The 25,761-nt window shown below is 41.6% G+C and overlaps 1 protein-coding gene across 24 annotated transcripts in view; it reads left to right on the top strand.

Moving 5' to 3' along the window:
* ZMIZ1 (zinc finger MIZ-type containing 1) overlaps window positions 1-25,761 on the top strand; it is a 352,972-nt gene that overhangs the window by 305,329 nt on the left and 21,882 nt on the right. For 6 of the 24 annotated variants that reach the window (XM_074592795.1, XM_074592806.1, XM_074592805.1 and 3 more), the window contains 7 exons: window positions 12,005-12,119; window positions 14,336-14,553; window positions 15,957-16,155; window positions 17,152-17,442; window positions 19,583-19,765; window positions 22,076-22,250; window positions 23,583-23,724. In XM_074592795.1, the coding sequence (XP_074448896.1) occupies window positions 12,005-12,119; window positions 14,336-14,553; window positions 15,957-16,155; window positions 17,152-17,442; window positions 19,583-19,765; window positions 22,076-22,250; window positions 23,583-23,724 (1,323 nt within the window). Of the gene's footprint in view, window positions 1-3,691; window positions 4,117-12,004; window positions 12,120-14,335; window positions 14,554-15,956; window positions 16,156-17,151; window positions 17,443-19,582; window positions 19,766-22,075; window positions 22,251-23,537; window positions 23,725-25,761 lie in introns of those variants that run through there. The other 18 variants (XM_074592797.1, XM_074592809.1, XM_074592808.1 and 15 more) reach the window with 6 other exon arrangements.

Here is a 25,761-nt window from a genome sequence, read left to right as displayed (position 1 = left end):
GTAAAGTTTATTTTGTCAACAAAAATACCTGACAGTAGGCAGCTGCTAGATGCAGTTTGGTATGTTGTCATGAGCATTTGTTGGGTTCTTACTGTCTTCTCTCTTGCTCCAAACTTTGGTCTTCTGTATTAATTGCCAGCTGACTTGCACTTAGTGACCAAACAGTAGTAATGTCCGTATAGGGCAGTGAAGACTAATAAAAATATGAAGAAAAAATTATTTTATCACAAATTACTTAGTACCAGAGGTTTTGAGAAAATTAAACAGTAGACCAAATTAACTAGTAATTCAATATTATGGTAGGTGCTTTATTTATTATCATTACTTTTTGTGCAATTGCCATAAATGCCTTTTACTGGTTAGACTTGCTTTACAAGTGTACTTATTTTTAGTGTTTATTTTGTCCCTTTTTTCTTCCAATTTAAACTTTACTAAGAGCTGAACTTTCAACATGGGTAAGCGCTCTTGGAAAAGAATGGCGATTCTGTGTTTGAATTTTTACTGATGGCTCTTCATTGTTTGTTAAGAATCAGGAATGATCTGGCTGTAGCGTACCAGTAGAAACAGTGTCAGCGTTTCTGCAAAGGTTGCTGCCTTTTCAATTTTGCCATCATGGGCGGTTCTGACCGACAGTGATAGTCACTTTAAAAATGTGTGGATGAGAGAAATGGTTAAAGTGAAAGGTCAAGTGCAGCATATACACACTTTTATGAAAACAAGCACATTGTGCGTGTTTTATACATCGGTTTGAAGTCGGGGATCACTTCATTACTGCATGTGGCTGTGGCGTACAGGAACTATATTTGCAAAAGAATACAAAACTTTTTAGGTGAAAGATAAGATGAAAGGGCTTTGAAAGAATCTTTCTGTTCATGAAATAAATATAACTAGGGACTGAACAGATGGTAAATCCTAATATAAGAGAATATACCCAGTAAAGCAACCTGTATTAATTACTCCTGATTCTGCAAGAGCAGCCTCTCTTTTTCTTCTGTCTGCCTTTCTGTCAAGAAATGTTAAAATCCACCATTAGGTGAAAATAAGGGAAAAGTTCAGAATCCAGAAATGTTTCTGCAGAAGTGCCATTTCTTAAAGGAAAAAAACCAGCCCTCAAGAGTTGTTCAGGACAGTATTAAGTAAGGCCGCTGTTGCTCTAAGCATTGTAAAGACAAAACTAGTTGCTTGAAAATGCTGTCCCAAGACTTGTTTGCCCATCTTGTCCTCTAAGTGAAACCACTGGTACTAATTTAAGTGCACATACTTGTTATGGGGAGGAGGTGGAAGAAAATCTTAAAAGAACGTTGAGGCTAAAAGCAAATGATTAGTACTCTCTAGTTGAAAACTGGTAACGTGTAACCATTAGCTGTTAATGATTAAACCTGTAATATTTTCATGTGAAAAATCTGTATTTCGTTTTAGGTGAGGTAAGTTTGTGGTCAGTTCTTGTGGTAACAGGGGAGACTGAGAGACATGATCTCTGAGAACAACAATGGGCAACTTAACTTCAAATATATATTCTTCACATGCTTGGTAAAAGGTATAGGATAAGGATTGCCTTTTATTGTGCATACAGCACCTTGCACAGATGTGAAAATAGGGCTTCTGTATTGATTAGAGAGTCGAAGTGAGTGCTACTGCAGTAAGAATAATGTAGCAACACAACTACTATACTTTTTGTGATTTTTTTTTTTTCTGATAAGTACGTGTGTTTTGTGCTCTACATTTTTTTCCTCTAAGCGTTGTATATACTAGATACAATTTTGGGGAGGGGGGGGCAGATATTATTTAAGGTATGTCTGCTGACTTAGGCAAAATCTGACCTTCCCAGGTTTTACCCTGTCTATGCTGGCTTTTAAAATACGATAACTAGCACCTTTGAAAACACAGCTTTCATTTTAGTGTTTGGGCCATATTGAACATCCAGTTCCTGAAAATGTCTGATTACAATTTACTGTTTAGTGATAATCACAATAGCATCACGCTCTTTACATGAGGGCTGCTCTCAAAAGCAGATAATTTGTGCTGAGTCTAGGTCACTTTCCTCTTCCAGCATGTTGGGACGGTTCCCTCTGTCACTTGTTCTCAATGAGACCAACTCATTTCTGATGGTGCTGGAGTTAAAAATCATTCAGCTGTGGCAACACCCCTAGTTTTTACCAGTTTTGACTGTCAGCATGTAACTAACTGCATGGTGACACTGAAAGCTGTACTTCGCCTAGCCCTTTCATGCAGACCTCATTAAAATCATGGGGAGTCTTTTGACTGGATTGACTCCCTTTGGATGGGGAACATCAGAAATAAGTCAGTGCCGGTCCAGGTGTGATGTTTGGCAGTCCTGGCCGGGCACAGAAGGGCTGGGGGAGGCAGAGCCCGCGGCTCCCGCAGGGTGAGTAACTGTTTGCTGGGTACCCACGCTGTCAGCATCGCACTCCAGCCTGCCTGCCAGGAGGTGACATGGCTTCTAAGCAGGGAGGGAGTGCTACAGTCTGGCGACGTTTTCAATTATCAGTGGAGTGAAAAAAAAAATATAACAAATTACTGGCATAAATGATGGCAAATACCTTGTCTTTTTAAAAGATTTTTGTTCTTTTTTTATAATTTGGCAACAAGAACACAGATGTGTATTTTTGTCTAAAATATGATATTTTTCTTGATGCCTTTGATTTACACCTATCTGTAATTCATTCACTGAGATTAATATGTGACCCTCCACAGGATTTCCCTGTAAATAAATTAGAAAAAGAATGAATTCCTGATAAACGATTTTGTCATTCTGTTTATTCCTGCTATTGCCATACAGTTGGGTTCTCAAGTCTCTTTAGTATGGCAATGGGAAGAAAAGGAAATAGTCGTTACTATTTGCAGTGATGGGGAGTTTTTCTAATGGTTCCCCTAAAATGAAATGGGTTAGAAATTCTTACTAAAAAATCCCTGACTGGTTTTGGCTGGAGATGACAACAAAGCCTGCTCAACAGACAGAGCACATCAACAACCTGTGCGGATGGGTCGGTGACATTAATTAGATCCTGACAGTGCCTTTAGCAGGAACCGGCGGTTTCTTCCCGTGAAAGGGCTGTTCCGGGAATGGGGAATAGCGCTCCAGCCGGGGCATCTTCTTGAATGTCCTCATCTCCACCAAGCTGAGGATGCGGGGCGGAAGGAACCACGGTCTGTTTGTGCTCTCCTTTCCCACTTACCACGTCAGGGGAGATAGGATGTGATGGTTTGTTTGCCCGTGTCACTGTGTCAGCAACAGCATTTCCAAACAACTTTGACAGGCAGAGAGTGTCGGAGGCGTCTCGGCGAGACGTTTCTCAGACCTGCCCCGCGTGTGCCGCGGAGCGCAGCGCTCCCTCCCCGCCCGAGCCCTTTGGCCGGGGCTCCCTTCGCCCTGCCCGGCCGCTGTCGTCCCCGCCCGCTCCGCTCCGGGGGCCGCGGGAGCCGCCGCTCCCTGCGGGGGCTGCTCGGCGGCTCTCCCCGGCAGCCGGCTTCCAGCCCCGTCGCGCCTCCGGGGCTGCGGGAGCCGCTGCCGCCCTCGCCCCGGCCGCTGCCCGCCGCGGGCTACTGGCCGCCGGCGCGGCTCGCCCCCGCTCCCCGGTCAGCCCCGGAGCCCCCAGCCCGGCTCCCTTCCCGTAAGTTGCGGTGGTGCTGTGCTGGCCCCCTCCCCGCCCCGCCTCTTGAAGAAAGCGGGTTTTTTTTTTTTGCTGTTGTCGGGGAGCGTAAATCAGCTTCATCTAAAATCTCGGAAGTGCAAGTCCATCAAATCTTCCTCCCAGCCGCCTGCTACACCTTGCGTGAGTCAGACTGCAGCGCTCCCGGTGCCCTTCTCGCTGTGCGGGGCTGCTCGTGTTTCCCCCTGTCTCAGAGGCAAAAGCAGAAGTGGAATCTGCTCACGCTTTCAGCGGTTCCTTCCCCGGTTGTTGTAGCAGTCGCTGACCTCCAGGCACTATGAATAAACAGCAAAGCTGGGAACAAAAGGAGTCTTCTGGCTGCCATTATCTCACATTAACATAGCAGACGCGCTGCGGTGTGAACAATGCGAGTCTCATTCGCCGATAATCAGCGAGTACCCAGGCATTTGGATTACCAAGGCAACAGGCAATGGTAGAATACTGGGTGGGTGTGTTTTTTATTGTAAAGGAGCAGTCGGATATGGAAACCCAGGTATATTGATAAAGCAGAGCAGAAGGAATGCCTGGTGGCAGGGGGGGACTGAGGGCTCGGGGTTGCATTCCGACACATGTGAGATAAATAAGACATGGATGAAGCAGGTCTGTGCTCTGAGATGCAATAAAGATTAAACTGCATTTGTCAAGCTGAAAACGATCATAAGATAATTTCAGCATTTTGAAAAAGGTAACAGGTGGCATGTTAATAGCAGGGCTGTTACCGGTGGATTTTGTAACTGTAATCTGGGCTGTAGTAATGCGTTGCATGGTCTACTTGTGTGACAATAGAACTGGGTGTGATGCTTTAATCTTTTTTTCCTTTGATCGGATGGATGCTGTAGTCCCATAATGTCAGACGACGGTAACCCCTTCAGCTTTGTCTGAGGCAGGAGCCGGTCTCAGTAGCATTTTGTTTCTTACCTGCATAGCTGTGATCGTTTTTTCCACATGGACAGAAATAAGTTGTGTTATCTCTGTATCTCTGTGTGTGTGCGCACACACGTGTGCGTGGACATATATGAAATCTGTAACGTAGCAGGACTGTGTGTGTATGCAGGGGAGTGGGTGTTTGCAGGTTCAGAAACTTCTGAATTAATCTAATTATTTGGACCGATGCATTTTTCTAATTTCAGGGGTTAGATGCAGATACGCTAACTCTTGCTGAGCAGCATGGCACTTTGCAGGCATGGCTCTCTAACTGATGAGGCTGTGTGTAGAGTAAGGCGCCAGGAAGCAGCAGCAAGCATGTCACAGCCTGACCTGTAGCAACCTGACGTGAAATGGAAGGCAGCATTCCCACCTCGCGCAGTCATAAGTCATCCAGGCCTCACAGGCCTTGTCAGGACTATAAAGAAAAAGTTAAAGGCTTTCAGCTTCCAGAGGTACTCTGCATCACCTGCTGAACTGCTGGCTCGATTTTGCCGTCTCAGTCTCCACGCAGGCGGCTGTATTGTGCGTATGTGTGTGGCTGCATGAATGGTTATTGTAAATGTGTGTCGATATTTAAAAGAGCGGAGGCGGGGGTGATAGCCACCTGCTAGCTGCAGGTGCCATCCAAACCACCGAGCTGATAAATGCCTTGCTGCTTTTGCCTTTTGACTGCTTCACCTGCATCTGCTCACCTAGAACGGGTTCAGAATGCTTCTGTGTTTTCAAACCGCTTGCCAGAAAACGGCTTTCCTTCTTTTTACGGTCAATTATGAAATTTCTAACCGCTTTCACTCTTCCTCTTCAGTTTACATTGTTCACAGCCCGGTACAGGCAACCTCCAGTACTGAAACAATGCTTGAGGTGATTCTTTCTTGATAGGGAAGGACTAGGTATGGATCCTCTGCGCATTTGGTGTTGAGAGAATCAAAGCTTTCCAAAGGCTTAGAGAACACATTCATCTAGTTGGAAAGAGTGGAGGGAAACAACAAAGTTGTGAAATCGGCGGGGGAATAATTTTTGGAGCTATGCATTTTAGCTGTAAGATCTGAGTGTTTGGGGTCACGCCATTAAGAAGTAGAGGGAAATAAAGTCTTGCAGAATGCTTCCAAACTGACTTTTTTCACTTATGCATTACATAAATACACCCAGTGATTTGGATGGGACTCTGTCTTATGTGTTTGTTTAGTGAAATACACGACAGAGCCTTAACTTACACCAATATCATTTAAACTTCTTCAAAGAATGCCAACTAGAGGAATGTATTTGAGGAAGGCATGCATAGGCATCACATAGGCAGCATCAATCAAAAGCAGATTACTGCTAGCCATCCAAAGCCAGTATTAGTACCCACACTAGCTACAGCACCCTCTGTTTTCCTCATCTTTAATGGAAACACCATAGGATACCTGTACACAACATCGGCTTCTAGTTTGCTTTATGTCAGCATGTGATGTACAGAGGTAGTTATTCTTTGTTTTCTTTACGATGTGTCCTCATATTTACTTGCTGACTGTAAGTGCTCTTTCTGTCCTTCCTACATGGGTGTCTCCTTGTTCTGCCGTATTCATTCCTCTGTGTGAAGAGAGAACAGATTGTGTAGACTGGTTTCTACAGTCTGTGGAAAACACACCACAAAAAGTCAAAGGATAACTTGGTTAAATTTTGTGTTATGAATTTTTTTTAATAGTAATGTGTTTTAATATATGTTAACTAGACTAAAAACTAATTTGAAGTGTTCAAGTTGAAACGCTTTGGCCAAGCACTTTAGCCCTATGAAGATGGTGCTGGTGAGGCGTTGGTTTTGTTCCCCTGAAAAAAAATCTCAATGGAAATGAGAAGTCAGTTGTTTCCTCTAAATGTCCAGAGTTTTTAAAAAGAAAACAAAAGCAGATCTTCGAAATGTTTTTGATCACCAGTAAGCGGAAACAAATTTTGGCTTTCAGGTGTCCCATTGGCTTTTTTTAATCAAATTAGTAGTCAAGGCCAAGGATATTTTCAGTGGAAATTTGACCATAAATAAATAAAATTAAAAAAATCCATTTGATCTGTTATTTATGAATAGATTGTTGGGGTTTCACAGCTTATCAAACTGGAAAAAAATTAACTGAAGTCCTTCCTGGAGCATTTTAGTGTTGCAGAAAGCTGCTAATAGTGTTTCGTCTCTTCTTGCGAATTTATTTTTAAAGAAGTTGTTAGGTTTTGTTCATACTGATACAAAAATTATAAAAATGTGGTGAAATTAATCCCTTTTCCATAACAGGAGCACCTCAAAAAGGCGGTTTGAATTCAGCATTTGCACTGCACCATGCAAAACAGTCTTTTCTTAAATAACAGTATGCTTAAAATAAGATTATGGTGGTGCCCTAATCAAGAAGGGTTGCTAACCGAATCCATATTAATAACTACAGCTACGTGAGTGGTGTTCATTCGAGAAATCCAAGTAAAACAAGAATTAAACCTGAATGAAAGAAGCTAAGCTGCCGTACTCGTGCAACAGTAGGGGCACGAAACATGTGTATTGGTGCTACAGTTACGCGGGGCTTTATTTCCTGTTCTGATTGTGGGATTTGTGATATTTTTCCACTGCAGACGAATGAGATTTTAGGGGGAGAAGAGAGGTGAGGCCAGGAGCAAGGCGCCTTGTTTGGAGATTGTTATGTTTTAGTTTGTATTAAAGTAGTGTCACCTAGAGGCTCCGACCAAGAATACAGCCACGGGGTGCTGGGCACCCTGAGCACACAGGCGCCCAGAGGCAGTTGTAGAGGCAGAGTGAGGTGCAGATATGGAGAGGTGCCAGCGCGCAAGAACAGATCACGAGCCCTGGTTTTGGGCTGTAGTTGGACCGTTCTGGTTTTTGGCCATGTGTAACTGCAAAGGAGTGTTTGGCCCGGGTGGATCTCTGACACCTCACTCCTTGTCGTCAGATGCTCTCCTCTCTAGGTGTCCATGAGTGACAAAAGAAGACATGGGAGAAGTGACAGTCAGTGTTACACTGGCAATTACCTGCTCATCTTGGCGTCAGCTGAAGAAGTTATTTTACAGTTTGTAGATTTAAAGGACTGTGTGGACTCTTGTGTTTGTCAGGTACCAGCCAGGTAGGATGACAGTGCTTCAGAAACATTAAAGACCCCTACGAAACTGTAAAGCTGGCTTGAGGGTAAGCAACAGAAACCAGTCACTGAAAGCCCAGTTGCGGGAAACTTGACTGCAGTGCTTGGAGTGAAAAGGTTTTTTGAGACAGCCAACATCTGGTGCTTTTCTACAGTAGCTGATAGATTTTTCAGTGTTTAAAGCAGAGATAGATGCTTTATAAAAGTAGTGTTTTAGACACCTGGCCTTCTCAACAAGTGATGTGGAAAATCACTGGGAAGGTATAATTCCAGTTTTTATCCTCCTCCAGAACATGTAAAGTACCAATGCTCTAGGGATGCGTACTTCACTAAACCGTTTGAATCTCTCCTTCCTCAATCAATGAAGACATGTAAACAGAGTATCAGATACACATACAATTGCTTTAATGACAACATAAACATATTTAAAATACAGCATTTTCAAATAATGCCACAAATCATGTATAAATTACAGTAATTGACTAGTATTAATTTACAGAGCTCACTTTTTATTAAGCAGCTTTTATTAGAATTAACTAACAGTTTGTGTCTGACATGAAGTCTGTAACTATTCCAAAGAGGCTGGATATCTGCCTGGTTCTGTTTCCCTATTCCTGGGATTAAGAGAAGCTGTTTAGACCTAAGTCCCGATGTACCTCTCCGACATGAGTGTTGTATTACGGGTGGTTTCAGTACATTTGCCAGCAGCTAAGAAATCCTTCTTCCTTATTCCTTGATTGCAGTTTCACTATATCATAGTTTGAGAAGTAATTTCCTGCCATCTCTTCCTCATTGCGCTATGGTTTCCTCTGCTGTTTGGCCTTTAATGCTGACCAGTAGTATGTATAGGTTCATTAACACTATTATAAATTTAGTCAATACTCTTTTAGTGGACTCCATCTGAGCCCGTACTGACTCACTGCCCTCCAGGGTGTAGTGAGAGACTTAATTACCCTTGTACCATTCAACAGGAACAATGTTGTGGGCAGCATTTCGCTGTGGCTGGAGAGGTTGAAGCTTCTTTCTCTATTGGCTGCCATTTTCACGATTAAAGAAAGGGATTTCAGAATAATTCACAGCCCTGTATAATAATAGTGGAAAGCAAATGAGAATTGGATTGGTCACGTTTCATTACAGTACTTACATGGATTTTCCTTTGATGGTAGGAGCATTCCTTTGGGTTGTCTAAGGACAGAAATGCAAGTTGAAAGAGAGAAGTGGCAGGACAAGTAATTCTTTGGTTGAGTGGCACGTGTTTCAGTATCTCCTACCGCTTGAAACCAAAGAAGCCTTCACATAGTGGAGGAACGGTGGGTATTGTATCCAGTATGTCAAAAGTCATACTCAAACATACGTGTAATTGGTGATGGGCCAGAGCATCATGCTGGGGAATGCAAACCACGAGAATGCCATCTGTTTCTCATTGGGGTCACTAAAGTGAAGTTTGAGTGAAGTGAAGTCTAGCGCAGTAAGTGTATATTAGGGCCAAGGCATATCCTTCACTATTTCAGTGTCGTCATGATTTTTTATATTAAAGTTTTCTGTGATTTAAAGCTAAGTCCTGTGTTGGATAATGCAATAGTCATGCGATTTAATGTGCACAATGAATATTTCTCAACAGATCTATACCTAGTCTTTTTTTCTGGCTTTCATGTGTTATGCTGCGTCCTGTGCTGGAGGCTTTCATCGTGTTTCAACCATCAGTATGGTTTCATGAGGCGTCATCTGTTTTAATTGAGTGATTTACTCTTCTTTGTAATTAGATGAAGTGATTGTATAGTCTTGGAGAGCCCAGTGCAGCCTTCCACTAAACAAATGCTTTGACTCTACCATTGGAAAGTATGGAATGCTATATGAAATCCTCTTCTGTGTACTGTGAAGGAGAGGAACGGGTAAGAGAAACATGCTTTGGAGACAAAGAAAGTGAAGAAATAGTTATAACTACTTAACAGCAGGCTAAGGCATCACTAGCTCAAAGTTTGAGTATGCGTAGAAACGGTACAGCATATTTGCATTAGAAGAACCTTCAGTGACTCTGTGGTTTGATTCCTGCCTGTCATTACGCTTCTTATTTACTCATACACTTGCAAAATATTTGCCTTGTTCCTCGGGTTTTATTACCTGTGCACAGCACCATCGGTGGGGAATAGAGAGGAATGGCTGCAGTCAGTCCTTTAACTGCTTATGGCATAGAGAGAGCTTCTTTGTAGTCATTGAAGTATACAAACACTCATATGTGCCATAAATATCCAAACAAATCACAGAGCAGACATCATCAAAAACAGTCAGAGAAGGAAGTAAAGTAGGAGGCATCATTCAGAGCAGGAGAAAAAGGAAGGCCTGATAGCTGTCACAAATTCTGGGTTAGTCATTTGTCTCCATGCTTGTGGAGGGTACTTGCTGAAGCATTGCGTCACTTGCAAATATTAGTCACTGAAGCCGTTTTCTGAGCCTTTGAATGAGAAGGGAAGATGTTTAGCCTTCGGAGAGACAGTATTGTTTTAAAAAATGGGCTAGGAGGACTTACTGATTGTAAGGTGTTAAATATGCCCTTATTCGCACATTGTTTTGTATGGAAGCTGTCAACGTAAACGTTACATGTCAAGCATCTTATAGAGAATAACAATTTTCCATTAATTTCCCCTAATTATTTGTTAAGGGAAATTATTCTTTTCCCTAATTTAATTCATTTTAATTATTTTGTGATTTTATTGCTTCATTCAATTTGGGTATTTTGAAACAAATAGGTCAGTTCAAATTCATAGTTAAGTTCTAATGCAATGCTGTTGTGCTGGCACAGCATGGTGGAATTTGTTTGAAATTTGCTAGTTTGTACAATGTATTCATTGTTTCATTTTGCCTTATACAGCTGCTGGTGGTGTTATTGGATTATTGGTTACTTGAGACATAGGCGGTTTTTATCACGTGTATGTGCACTTCTTTGTGCAATGAGATTCCTATTCTTAAATGATTTACACTAGGTGTTATGAACAGGCTAAAGAATGAAGACATGAGTAGTCCTTGATTTTGGCTCACAGCACAAAAGGAAGGAGAAGTGGTCCAAGCCTGGAGTGCTGCCTGGGGACACAGGAGAGTCAGTGCCCTGGTCTGCCACAGAGCCCTTTTTAGGGCTTTGGCAGGTTGGTTACCTCGCTGTGTCTCGTATGAGTTAATTGGGTGGCGCTGTACGGTGCAGGCTTTGAAGCACGTGGACACAGCGCTCAAAGAGCTTGTATGGATTCTTTAGGCAAGGTAGCCCTGGATAGAATTCCAGTGATAGCTGGTAGTCCAGGGAAAAATGCAATTCTTGATATAAGATGCAATTCAATAGTGTTTGAAAATCATGGAAGAGAGCAGTGTGTGTGTGTATTAAATGGTGTGTGTGTGTATATATATAGATAGATAGATGAGGAAAGATCACGTGTGTGTATGTGTGCATATATGCAAATAGAAAACTAATTTACAAGTTAATAGTATGAAAATGAGCAAATTTCAAGTGGGATATATTTTACAGTTATAGGATTAATAGTTATTTTCACTGGATTTAGCATATTTCGTTAATTACACTAGATGCGTACCTATCCTGTGTTCATTTTGAAACCACCAATGTCTTCATATGAAAAGAGCTGTAAGAAATGTTTGCTTTTATCTGTGGACAAAGGTAATGGAAAAACCCAATCCTCTCATCCACATATTTATCTGAAAGATGTGTTGTATATCTGCAGCTGATTTTCTAGAATGCTGATTAGCTAATACTGTTTTTGGCATGCAGCTTATCCATCGTGTGGGAGAACACTATCTGAATTTCAATTTACTTTCAAAATGATGTTGAACTGCTATTCCTTTAAAGGCTTTTCTGGCCATTTGGGGACCCAGTGCAGACAGTGGAGCTGCAGTCTGGTCTCAAAATCTAATTGAATTGATAAATGGCAGCTGAAGCGGTGATTGTTGAAGAGCTTGAGATGGATTGCAAAAAATAAGTGCTTCTGAGCAACTTGCTTAGTGCCCTTGTTTGAAACTTGGCCCCTGAGTTTATTTTTACTTTCGCTGGTAACAGACCTTTATGGTAAAAGCCCCGTGTTTCAATATAGTTAAGGAATTCGTTAGTTCCGTGTGGTTTTGGTATGATCATGTTGCTATTAAAGAAACTTTATGCCTCTGAGAGTACTAGGCTAATAATGGGAGGAGGAGTGGGGAGTTAAGGTAATGTCGGTTGTTAATCCCTTTGTCCCATCCAGCAACTTGTCACTGTTTAAACTTCCAAAATCTCACCCTCCTAAACATTTGTTTTTGCAGTGATGGGTCTTTCCCTTACGATTCTGTACCCTGGCAGCAAAATACCAACCAGCCTCCAGGCTCTTTGTCAGTGGTCACCACAGTATGGGGTGTGACTAACACCTCTCAAAGCCAGGTAAGCTTCGTTTTTATGCTCTCTCCCCTGTAGATATGGAGTTTCACTAATTTTTGCAGCATGGAAAGCTTTCTGGAAAATCCTCTTGTGACAGTGTCATAACAGTGTCTGTGTTTTCTTGTACATACTTAATTTTTGTTCTCGTCGTGCCCTCTTTGGTGGCATCAGAAAGCAGGTGTCTGAGGGCTTGAGTCAGTAACTCCTTTAGCTGCATGCAAATATCAGACTTGGGTTTAGCACATCTTTTGCGCTGTATGGTTTCAACACTAAATGCATGATTTTGGGGTAATCCCAAACCTCTTCAAAGTTTCAGATTGAATTTGAAGAGTTGTTTTATTAAAAATAAAATTTCTAGCTAGATTCACAGTTATGGTTGATTTTAGCCGGGGTTGTGTCGTACTTGTGGGCTGGTGAAGTCCAGTGCCAAGTCTACCCCCATGCTGAAGTGTTAACTACCAGCTATAGGCTGTGCTCTTTTCAACCTCTCCTGTTAATACTGCCTTACTGTGCGAAAATATTTCAATATGCGTTGGAGCAAAAGCATGAGCTCCTGGCTTCCAGGTGAGAGCCAGACTGAACTGGATTTTCATTCGATTCTCTCCATTCTTACCTCTCTTTTTCTTCTGCAATGTATATTGAATTATGCTATTAAAAAAAGAAGCAGCTTTAATGAAGGAGACGCCAATTATTTGTGATAGTGTGCTCTCCAAGGGATGTGGCACAAATCAAGTTCTCAAGACAGTCTAGCCTTGTCTTACACCGTGGATGAAGTGCTCTAAACACATCACCATCTTTAATGAGTGCAAATGGTACATAAATCTAACTTGTATTTTCTGCCTTTTTCAAATCAAGTGACATTAGATCCCGTATAAAATTTTCTGTGGATTTTTTTTTATTATTTTAATTTTGGTCAGAAAATTAAATACAAAATTCTTATGGATGGAGCCATTTGAAAAAGAAATCACTCAGGGGCCAAGCCATATGCTCACATGGCAGTTATGTTAAGCACTAGTTGCGGCAAAATCTTTCTTCAAAAAATAAAGAGAGGAAACAGTTACAGGATCTATAACATCATTTATTATTGTTGGTTTCTTTTTAACACCTTAAAAGAAAATGTATCCCATCTGGGAGAGAAACACCTGAGTAAACAGGTAGGTCTATATATTGGCCAGAAAATAGAAATATAGTTTCAAGTGAAAGTTTTTCACACTTAAAAATGCAAAAGGGAAGGAAAAAAAAAAAAAGACTAAAGAGTTTTGTGCTGTCAAGTTCAAGAGTACACTGTAATGTAACTTGAACCCTTCATGATAATTCGGAGGAATGTGCGATAAAAGAAAAAAAGTGCTTTGGTATAAAGAAGAAAATGCTTCTTCAGAATCACTGCAAGCATTAAGCTTGGTTGTAGCTGTTCAGAGCAGATTGAAATGAACGATGGGGTTTCCTGTAATTCTTCATGCCCCCCAAGGGAGAAGAATGAGCCGGGCTCACCATTTCCCTTTCAGAAATTCCCAAAGCTGGTGACTTGGTCTTCTGCAAAAATCGTGACCACTAAATTTCTTCCCAAGTAGGAGACAGATTTCCATGCAGCCATACTTGCATCTCAATGGCAATCATAGCAATTTTGGTTCAATGGAAAAAAAAAATGCTTCAAGCAAGCAAACCAAGTCCTTTTAAAAACAAAACAGAGGACTCTTTTCAAAGAAGCAAAAAAAACATCCGACAGACTTCTGTACACTTTAGAGAGAGTTAGATTCAAGAACAGGTTCAGCCACTGAAATATGTTCTTTCACAGTTATTGCATCTGTAGTACCCTTTACAGTATGCCAGCAAGACTGAATGTTTGCAAGTTATTTCAAAGTCCTATGTCAAAAAAAAAGATAAAGCATGTACTTCCTCTTAATCGGATGAATTTGTCAGCCACAGAGCATGGTTCTAGCAGGTCTTTTTTATAACTTTTTTCATAAATGTGTTAGTTGGGGTTCCATCTAGCTAAAAATCTCCTGTGGAAGATTAATTAGAGATCAGAGTCTCTTGTTTGTTTGGAAATGGCAAAAGAGAAGGAGAAATCACCAGGAACGTGCACCTAGATACCAACAAGGGTATGTTCATTAGAGTTCAGGGTGGTTATATTGTAATTTATCGATTGCAGCAAATCAACTTAATTGGCCTGAAGTAGTTCACCGTACAGCCCCTTATTTTCATGTTTCTACTCATAGGTGCTGGGAAATCCAATGGCAAATGCTAACAACCCTATGAACCCAGCAGGAAATCCCATGGCTTCTGGGATGACTACCAGCAACCCTGGAATCAATTCCCCTCAGTTTGCTGGGCAGCAGCAACAGTTTTCAACCAAGGCAGGCTCCACTCAGCCGTACATACAGCAGGGCATGTATGGGCGGCCCAATTATCCTGGAAGTGGAGGCTTTGGTGGCAGGTAAGATATACTTGTGTGAGGTGAAAAATGGATATAAATAGTTGATGCAGCTTGTTTTAGTGACCTGGAAGAAGTGTCATGGGTTTATTTTAATTATATAAAGTCTCAGTAGCTATTTTATGCTGGTTAACTGAAGTGCATACTGCTTTTATAGCTTCGGAAGTCAGCTACCCAAACTGCAATGAAATTCATCACAGTAAATGGAAATGGCTTAGGTCAATCAATTAGCTCTAATAAACCCCCCAAAATAAAGTTTTAATTAAGAGAGATTGTTAAACAGACCACAAGCTTAGGAATGATTAACATTTAATAAGGCCAGGATGTGAAAGGTATTGATGGTATAATTTCTACGTGCGTACGGAGGAATAATCTTGAGTGTTAGGCAAAGTAGGTTCCTATGCAATGGGATATTTCTGCCCAAAGACTTATTCCGCAGCAGGAATTTGAAAAGAATTGGGGGTGTGGATGTTTGTTAAGAGAGATGGTCAAGCTGTGTATTTATTTTGGGGAAGTAAATGCTGCATTAGTGAAATAAACCAAACTAATAGCCTGGGTTTTGTTACATTTTGACTTTCTGTGTCTATGCTTTGTAAACAAGAGTGGTAAAGTGCACTTAACTGAAACCAGTATTTATGGTCCCTCTGCAAAGCCTGCTGAAAAGGTTGTTAGCATACTCAGTCTAGTGTGAAGAATGTAAAACCTGGGACTCGGGGAACTTCTTTCATCTCTGCCACTGATCTACTGAGTGACCTTGAATAAGTCAGAAGGTTTCTTTAGCTTTGTATTAACATCTCTAAAATGGGCATAGTATACTGGCCCATATTTATAAAAATAGTTGATGTCTTGGAGTGGGAAAGGCATGGTTTAGGTTAATTTATCTTATGATCAATAGGAGAGCTGGGTAGGCACCGGAAAACACATTGTGTGGGATCCAGTAGAGCTGGGTCTCTCCCGGCCTTTCTGCTGAGGTTCAGGGAGGAATGCTTTTACAACATCGGGAGCACTTGGCATGATTCATCGGTGAGGCAGGTGAACGCACTGTAGTGGAGGAAGCTCACTGTTCAAGCTGCTGTGCAGTCTACCCCTGCACTATTGGGAAATGGAGCATGCAGTAACTTGCAGGATTTCAGTTCAACTTCGCAGTAAGCTACAAAGCAGTTCACTGCCCCCCAAACAACTGACAATGGTGCCTTGCAGTCCCAGTGGCAGCCCTATGACTGTTGCACCAGAGCAACACTTCTATCGCGTGTACACACCTAATTACCTCTCCTGCTGGCTTTCATCAGGCTTTGATATGTGGTTTTGGAACAGTTCCAGATGAGGATCACGCCCACGTTCAAAACAAAATCCACCAGGCACGTCTTAATTCTCTCTCCTTCTTTCTTTCTTTTTTTACCTGTTAGTTACCCTGGAGGCCCAAATACCCCTGCAGGAATGGGGATCCCCCCACACACGAGGCCGCCAGCTGATTTCACCCAGCCAGCTGCAGCTGCTGCCGCCGCTGCAGTTGCAGCTGCAGCTGCTACAGCCACAGCTACAGCTACAGCCACTGTGGCAGCCCTTCAGGAAACGCAGAATAAGGACATGAACCAGTATGGACCGGTAAGAGAGCAACCCTTACGTCTTCATACCCACCTGATCTGGACCATTACAGGGAATTGGGCTGTCCTGCTTACTCCCATCTTTATTAGGGTGCCTCCTCTATTGCTTATTTTTTTTTGGTGCATGAGCATGGTTATAAATGCTTATGAAGAACTACTGGAATGTGTGTATATAGGTAGGAGTTGGTCTCCTGTGTTTTTCCCGGTAAGTCTTGCCTCCTATTTTGTAATTTGGAGATTGCCCCTTAAAAAAATTGAAGTTTATGCATCTACAGCTGTGTCTGATGTGATATATTATTGCTGCCTTTGCTCCCCCTGTGAACCTCTAAATTTGAGTACCCTGTGAAAGGTTCCAGAATCTTGGAATAGGTTTTGTACTGCTTGAGTAATTGTTTATTTTGCCAGCTACAATTGGTTGTTGTTTTTTTTCCCCTTCAAACAAGGAAACAACAGTAGCAAAGAGATTTGCTTTTTAATAATGTTGTCTATGAGAACAGCTATGCGAGACATGCATTTCCGGTGGTCCATAGCCTGCAGCATGTCATGACTTCATGTAATATTTTTTTCTTGAAATAAACAAGGGTTTGATCAATTGAGGGTTTTTTCCTTCTTAGCTTTTTTACCTTTCTGAGTTTTGAAGTACGTGGGTGTCAGGTGATGTAAAGTACAATGTCTTAGAAATTGTAATGTTGTGCTGTATTTACACAGCCACCTTCCTGACCTGTTAACCTTACAGTAATAACTAGCCACTTTAAATTATTTAATTGCTCACCTTAGACTTAACGTCTGTCTTTCTCTCTTACGCCTCCTACAATTCTAATTGGATTTTTATTATAAATGACATCACTGCCCATCAAATGCTGGAGATCATTGAAGGAAAATGCGACATAAATCCTCCCCTTCGTCCCTCCCCCAAAAGCATGTTCAGCTCCCTCCTCCCATTTTAAATGCATGTCGCATTTTATTCTTTTTTTTTTTTCTTCTTCTTCCGTTGAAGGTTTGTTCCTCTTTCCAGATGGGTCCAACTCAGGCTTACAACAACCAGTTTATGAACCAGCCTGGTCCTCGTGGCCCTGCTTCTATGCCAGGCAACATGAACCCTGCAAGCATGGGAGCAGGAATGACGCCTTCCAGCATGAGTGGGCCACCCATGGGCATGAACCAGCCTCGGCCTCCTGGAATGAGTCCCTTCAGCACCCATGGGCAGAGGATGCCTCAGCAAGCCTACCCAGGCCCACGCCCCCAGTCTTTGCCTATACAGGGCATAAAGAGACCGTACCCAGGAGAGGTAATAAAATAAATTATGTTTTTATGTACGCTATTATTTTGACTGAAAGTTGCAACATGCTGGGTAACGTGTGATGTGCATCCCTGTAAGATAAGTACATCTTTGTTCCAGCCATGGTAGGAATACTGCTGTTAAAATACAAGCTGCAGCAGCTCCTCCTTTTTAGCTTCTAAAGTGTTCAGGTTGGCCCTTGCTGTGTTAGTCAAGATGACAGTCATTAAAACCAAGAAAGGCCTAAAACTGGCTCAGCCCTCAAAATGTCACTTTGAGATTCTCATGCTAGACGGTGAATTCATAGACCTTAAGCAGAGTTGCTTCACAGGAGTGGATTTGTTTAACGTGATGATTTAAAAGAGATGTTGAAGGTGAAACACTTAATTTGAGCCCAATACATATGTGGTGTGCTTTTTTTTAATGGTTTTATTGTTCTAAAAAAATATAGGGCATACATTGTATAAACACCAATAGTAATAACATTTATTTTAAAGACCAATTGCTTTCCAAACTTCTTGAGGTTTGATTTTAATAGGCACTGAGATGAATATAAATCGTGTTGAACTCAAATCCCTCAGTGTCAGCATTTATCTAATATAAGTTTATTTGGAGTGTGGTATTTCTGTCTAAGTTCCCATGCTGTTAAATGAGATCTGAGTGGCTTTGTAGACAAAATTACATTGCCATCGACATGTATTATGACCTTGTGCAAAACACCTGGGGTCAAAATTTTAAAGAAACTTAGACAACCAAAGGTGTAAACAGACGAGCTTTTGGATTTTAAAAATCACCTATGCATTTTACTATTCAGACTGGTGTGATTTAGACAGTAGATGCTTTTGAGAATCTCACCCAGTCTCAGCATCTATATGCACCTAAATGTCTTTATAATCTATCCACGAGTTACTAGCTTCAGAGATAATCTCCTGGTAACATTCTGTATTAAACTGAGACTACAACATCAGCTATAGCTCCAGGTGTAAAGCTTTGAATATTGTGATACTGCCCTGACTATAATAACGGTAGTAAGAGTTTATAGAAAACATACAGCAGAGTACCATAGCATGCAGAAAATACAGCAAACATTTATGATTGAGCTACATTTCTTTCTTGATCTGCAAACTTTTTTTTTTTTTTTTACTAAAAAAGTTATGTGCTTTTGCCAAAGTTGCTTCTCTGGGAAGGCTTTTCACTGTAAATACTGGCACTTACTCTACAATTAAGTTAAGAAAACACAGAATGTGGCCTGTTCAGATAATTTTTATCTTCAGATTTCATATTTTAAGGAAGACTGTAAATCCCTTTTTGCTGCTTCAGAAGCAGGTTTTTCATCGTAAGTGAATATGACCATGTTCCCAAGAAGTCAATACTGAACAGTGCCCTGAATGTTACATGCTTGCTGGTCTGGAATTCCGCAGATCCGATAGATGCTATTTGCTTCTTGGTTTTTGAAAGTTTCATTTGTGGAAACTTCTTATTAACCAGTTAATTTTTCAAATGGACATTTTATTACCTTCGAAGTTCCAGTTTTCATGACTTTCATTCCAAAACTGCAGCACAGTACTAGCTAGCACTAGCAAGGTGTTTATGACTAGTAATAACAGCTTCTATTTAGTTGTTTGGGTATTGCTAAACACTCTAGCACAGGGCCAGCATAGCAGTTGTGTTGAGAAATCAGAGATGGACAACACACCTGTCTGTTCTCTGCCCATTCCGGGATTTTTTATTTTTATGTTACTTTTTGTGGTTTCATTCTCCGTCTGGAAAAGGAGCCCCAGGGATGGGGCTGGTAGCACTTGCAAAAACACAGAGATTTTGTGAACATTGCATCTGGTTGTTATTCTGGTTTCTTCAAACGTGGTGCCCTTTGACAGTGCTGCAAGGCTGAGCGTTTGTGTGTGTTAAGGTACATGGTTATTCTTACCCCACTTTGGTTTGCGGGACTTTGATGCTTTTGAGTGAGTATTCACTTCCAGCCATCAGGGCCCTGGTTTAGGCGTGAGTGGCACTAAGTTGAGGAGTATTCACCTGGAGGCTTTTTTTTGTTAGTTTTGATTCCACTGTTGAATGTATGCTAATAATCAATTAGAGACAGCTGCTTGCATGAAAAAGATCTTTGTCTTCTTTCCTCTCTGTCATGAAACAGCCGAATTATGGAAACCAGCAGTATGGACCAAATAGCCAGTTTCCAAACCAGCCCGGTCAATACCCCACTCCCAACCCTCCAAGACCCCTTACGTCTCCCAACTATCCTGGACAGAGGATGCCAAGTCAGCAAAACACGGGGCAGTACCCTCCTCCAACGGTCAACATGGGGCAGTATTACAAGGTGAGAATCTTTAAATTATCTTGTTGAATTCTGGAAGACATTTTTGAGTTAAGTCACATTAATGACTTCATAGATACTGCTTTTACGTAATTAAAGGAAAGAGGGAAAGCAGCACAGTGTTTTTACCTATGTTTTGGATATCACAGAATCGAGTCAATCAACCAAGTTGCATTGTAACTTCAGAGCAGTTCAAAAAGAAAATTGAATGTTACTGCAGCTCATTAGAGGCTTTTACAAGAAAACATTGGTTTCACTTCAAAAATAGCATGTTAAAAGAAGTATCTAATGGGATTCAGGTGTAATATTTTCACCTAATCATGGCACCCTGCAAAAATACAACTTTGGAAATTTGTAATAAACAAGTTCCACATTGCAGCATCCCCATTTCAAACCTACAGTGGTCACTGTTGGATTAAGCCAGCCTAAATTTAAAAGCCGTTCCAGCTGTAGAATTCATCTTCGAACTGAAGTACGCGTGACTTCCTCTGACCTCTCCCTCTGCTTTTCTCCTTCTTTTCCCTCTGTGCTGCTTGTTTTGGGCAAGAATTAGAATTGTTAAAATGTTGCCTAAAACTTGTTTTATGGATACATCTTGAGCACTTCATATTATCCGAATATGGGTTTCTACTGAGGGCCTGCTGAGATTTGATGTGTTTAAAGTGCTCACAAAAGTGATCTTTTGCACACAGTTACTCCAGTAAGTATAAAAATGGGGAGGACCATCGACAATCTGACCTGCTTTTAAAGCATTAGCTGTTGAGGTCTCTGGACTACGTTCTGATTTTGAATGTAGGCTGAAAGAATCCAAGTTGCACATTGGTGTTGAATTGGAATTGTTCCGGTGTGATTCATGCCGAAAACACTGTTGGAAAAAAGAAAAAAATCCCCAAACCCGTTTACTATAGAGCATCTGTTCTACGTGCAACCAAGCTGTCTACTGTGGTACCCAAAGGAATGCCTGTTGCATCATGGCAGCTTTTGCAGTGCACTGCCAGGAAGAACACGAGGAGGAGATATATCCTCAACTATTATAATTACAGTGCAGTCACTTACGCTAAAATAATAGCAGAAGATACCTCTGAAGTTTTTAAGGGATAGATTTTTTTAATACATTTTACATGTGTTTATTTTAGATGGGGTTTAAGTTTTTTGTTTACATGATAGTTCTAACAGGGAATCTGTGGTCTTTCCGTTGCATCCCCTGTTTTGTATTCAAATATCGCCTGTTAGAAAATAAAAGACCTTGTTAGGAAGGGAGATTATCTTGGCTAGGGGAAAAATTCCGGCTTGCCGCAGACAGGACCGGAACCTTTGGATTGTGGTGATTGTGGAGATAGTAACTGTATGTGTTAAAGAAAAAAGCAAAGATGGTTGGAAATGTAAATGCTTAAGATCTCAGAATGCATCTCTCTTCTTGTGTGCTTTGGAGTATCCTAGGCTAGCAGTGCAGCATTTAGATACAGAATCAGATTTGAAGTCCTGATACTTTGGCTGTCCGTAAAGATTTTTATCTTCTGATACTCTCCTGTGTATGCACTTATGGTACACAAGCTATTACAAGAAAGTACCATGCAATTGCAGTTTTGTTTAATGTCGGCTTCCTTCACATCATCGTTATTGGTTTATTCTGTTGACTGCAACCATCCCTTTAATTACAAGATACAGAACTAATGCTATTTTAATACTATAGCTACTGTTTATACTTAACTATACTTTTTCTCTTAGTTTGTCTTATTCAGCAGCAAACTAACAGAATCAAAATTGTAGGTACACAGAATAAAAGACATCCCCTGACCCCCAGAGCTTTCATTCTGAGTAGATGAGTTGGGCAGGGGTGGAAGAAAGGATAGATGGAAGTAAAAGGGACAGAGACATTCTAATTGTGTGTCTTTTGGACTTTGTTTTTCATGTAGGCTTTTGTGCACTGGGGCTATTTTGGGAGGAAGCCAAAGAGATAACAAAGGACGGGGTGGGTTGGGGTGGTGTGGAAAAACTGAAGCGAATGGCTGGTTGGTTTTGTAAAGAGAGTGTTCAGAGGAATGCGATAAGCCTCTTGGCAGCCTTGCTTGTATCTGGTCATTGCCTGAATTAAGCTGGCTTGTGTGCTGGTTTCAGTTCCTGCTTTGTTCTCCTAGTCTGCCTCTTCCCTAAAGGCCTTATGGGACGTCCTGTGGTTTCTTGTCCTTCCGGAGACAGAGGGGCCTCCCTACCTTGTTTGTAGCCTTTGGTGTTTGATAGCAGTACAGTTCACAAGGCTTATTATTCTTATTTTCAGACTGCAGTAACAATGTGATGTTATTTATTTTCTAGCCATCAAGGCCGGTACCTGTGGCAAATTACCCTCATTCACCTGTTCCAGGAAACCCCACGCCACCTATGACACCAGGGAGCAATATTCCTCCATACCTGTCACCTAACCAGGATGTCAAACCACCATTCCCACCTGACATTAAACCAAATATCAATGCTTTACCACCACCTCCAAGTGAGTAGCAAATGGAATGCCCCCACAGTCATGTATTGTCCCTCTGTTCTCTGCCACATATGTTTCAGAGTCTGGAAACTAGCTCTGATGGCTGCTCTGGCAGAGGCTGGAATTGCTAAGTTGTGATATGTGGCGTGCACAGTGCAGGCTCGCTAGAGCCAGTGGACAGGAAAGAGAAAGATTTCTGTCCCCTCCTAAAACAGAGTATCAGAAAAGTTCTTCCAGGGTAAACTTGTAAGGATTTTACTCCTGAAGGTAGTCCTTTGATGTGCTTCCTGAGGATAAAACACTTGGTTTTGGGTTGCGTTATGTGTGCTTGGTAGGCTTGTTTATTGTATGAACTTTCGTTGTGGTCTGTTTTGTTCAAGGGCAAAGCCATTCATTGAACATCACTGCAGAACAGAGAAAAATGTGAATATTTATAGCAGTGTCTCTATTGTGATCCATACAGTTTCTTAAGAATATTCAGTAGTATGCCAAAAATTGATATATGTTTCTTTCAAAGCCACTCAACGTCACAGCTACATTTGGCTGGGAACAGCGCAGGAATAATAAGATCTCTCTGGCTGTGTACTAGCACAAGATATTTGAGATTTCGAAGTGACTAATGAACAATAGGAGATATCATTTACTAGGGAACTGGGAGAACCTTTATGTTTTCTGTAAAATAACTGCTGCCGCATTAGCGCTTGGCAACTGGTGTTTGGAGTTCAGGATAGCTGAAAAATGAAGTAGAACGTGGCCTGCAGTATTATTTGGGCAAGAACACAGCATTTAAAGACATTTAGACTTCATAGATTAGCTGTAAGTTACCACAAAACCTCATTTTATGAGCTCAGATAGTAATTGGATACCAGTGTCTTTGGTTGTTGGATAGTTTCAGCTGATGAAACAGTTGGAACGAATTGGGTAATGATGATCCCAGTTCAAAGCAGGGAAAATAAGTATTATCACAGTTTGCCATAATTAAGAGATACGTTGTCAGTCTTCTGCCAACAGAGTAAGTCTGGACACAGAACACATCCAGTAATAAAAACCAGGAATTCTTGTCATGCCTGGTTTCTGTTGTGGCCGGAATGCTTAAGGTTCTAACATTAAGTGTGGGAGAACAGAAGACTTGGGGTTGCCATCGCTATCAGTTTGAGCCCTGTCACTTGTATCAGATGATGTAGTTACTTGTGATTTTCTTTTTTGTGTGTATGAACCTTCTAAGTTAGACTCAGTAGCAGATCACTGTGCCATTTGTTACTATTCTGTATAAATATACACGTTATTATCGCACTGCAGATGCTAAAGGGAAAGTTCACGCTTTCTCTCCCTCTTCGATCCCAGCCAACCACAATGATGAGCTGCGTCTGACGTTTCCCGTGAGAGATGGTGTTGTACTGGAGCCCTTCCGGCTGGAACACAACCTGGCAGTCAGTAACCATGTCTTTCACTTACGGCCAACTGTTCATCAGACGCTGATGTGGAGGTAAGCTCAGCCTTGCTGTGAGGGAATCTTGCACCCAGTGATGGAGGAGTGGCGTGCCAGATGAACTTCATTTAGGTTTGCCATGAATTTCACTTTAAAAATTGTGGCTTAGGTAGGAAAAATGCTCTTTAAAAATCACAGATGCCATCACCTGTCACTTTCCAGAGACAACACATTCTAAAACGCTTCCTGATCTGTGTTGCAGCTCCTTGCTGATAGCATACAGCATGCAGTGTTTGAAAAATCACTGCAGCTGTTCCAGCCTTTCTGCTCTGGGTGGAACGGGTGTGGGACATGCACGACCAACAGCAGTACAAACTTCCTTTTGGGAGACTCTGAAGTCCTAGGTGCTTTGTGGCCTGTGAAACGTTAGTTGCAGGAGTAAGTACGCAGGGCTGTTACAGTTTATGCTTAAATTAAATGATCCACATATCCGATAATGAAAAATAACACACTAATGAGGGACCTGATTTAGAAATTTAGTAAAATCGTTTATAAAGACATGTGCTTAAATCCTCCAAACTTCAGAAACTTCTGAAATTCCCCCTCTCCTGTGACTCCACGCGTAAGGACAGGTTCAGAAATATAGGAGCATAACTTTCCATGTACAAAGGCTTCTGGTTTTCACTTACAGTGAGTGCTCCTTTCCAGCTCAGAGGAATAGTTTTCATAGGTGGTACTTTACTGCATTTAATGTAGATCTGCATAAGTGACTCCAGGGTATGTCCTGATTCCACCGTGCTCATGGAAGATCTTTAGAACAAATCAGATCCTTAATCTTTTTTATTTGTCTGTTTTGAAATACCATGGAATAATTTTGTCTCTTTGGTCTGTTTTTCTCACGAAGTATCTCAGTGTTTATCCTGGCTGCTGATTGCATTGTTTGTGCACTGTGGAGGCTGGTTAGTTACTCAGGATCATCCTGTATGGTGGTTGTTCACAGGTGTGGCTGCTGAGACAGTAAAATGCAGCATCTTAAGCACATTTTCTGTTATGCCTGCCTCACTTACAGTTTCTTCCCAAGCTTGGGCCACATACCCCCTGACCTTAATTGGCGTGATAACTTGTAGCTTCAGCCTTTTATCCATGTGAGAATCATGTTCCTGTTCACTGGAATCCTCTTGAGACTTCTGTTTGGATGGTGTGAGGTGGGCAGAGAGGTGCGCCGAGTTCCCTGCCCCAGGGACAGACTCCGTCTCTAACACTGAGGCTTGGTGCAGGATGCAGGGGTCCTTGCTGCCACGGTGTCCCCCTACCCTGAGGCAGCCTGGGGGCTGGAAGGGAGGGAGATTGCAGGCAGACCACATCCAATAATTAACACCTAACTTTGAGGTCAGTTATTGCTTACTTGCATTTCATTATCGTGGACTACTCACAGCAGAGGGAGTTTTGGCAGTTATTTGCCGGTTCTTATTAATAAGTAATCACTACTGGGGATTGCGCTGGCTCATTCAGTAGATTTATAGTGCTGCACTGAGGCATGAGGCTGTTTCTTAATATCTGTTCTTTCTTTCTTCCCTAGCTCACGAAACACATAGCCTTTATTTAAACTTATTTTAATGAAGACTCATAGGTAAACTGTGCTCAGGTCTGCTGTTTTGAGAAGCTTGTTAATAGTGGGGAGAACGGATGGTCCTGTAATGAAGTCATTTCACATTTAACTCGGCGCTGGATGGGTTCCAGAAAAATGAATTAGTCACATGTGTGGATGGATTTCGGTTTTATAGAGAATGGTGGAATCGAGCCAATTCTGAATATTTGTCTGCCAGTTAAAATATTCGGCAAAACCTCTCACGTGTGCACACATAATGAATAGCAATGCAACTATTTTTCTCCCCTTGGGGAACTTCTCATGGTTACGAGAAACAGAAAGGTTGAAGGCAGGGAAAATGTCGTCTTGAAGCTGGTTCAATCTTAGCACTGCTCAGTTATTAATAGCGTCCCATGGTGGAGACACTGCATGCTGAGAACATGAGGGTCTCCTGAGCTCTGTCACCGCTGTGTGACATTCAGCAGGCTTGCTCAGAGGCCTCGGGA

This window comes from Larus michahellis, chromosome 6, assembly GCF_964199755.1.
Source record: "Larus michahellis chromosome 6, bLarMic1.1, whole genome shotgun sequence".
NCBI lineage: Eukaryota > Metazoa > Chordata > Aves > Charadriiformes > Laridae > Larus > Larus michahellis.
This window is presented reverse-complemented; position numbering and strand designations above follow the sequence as displayed.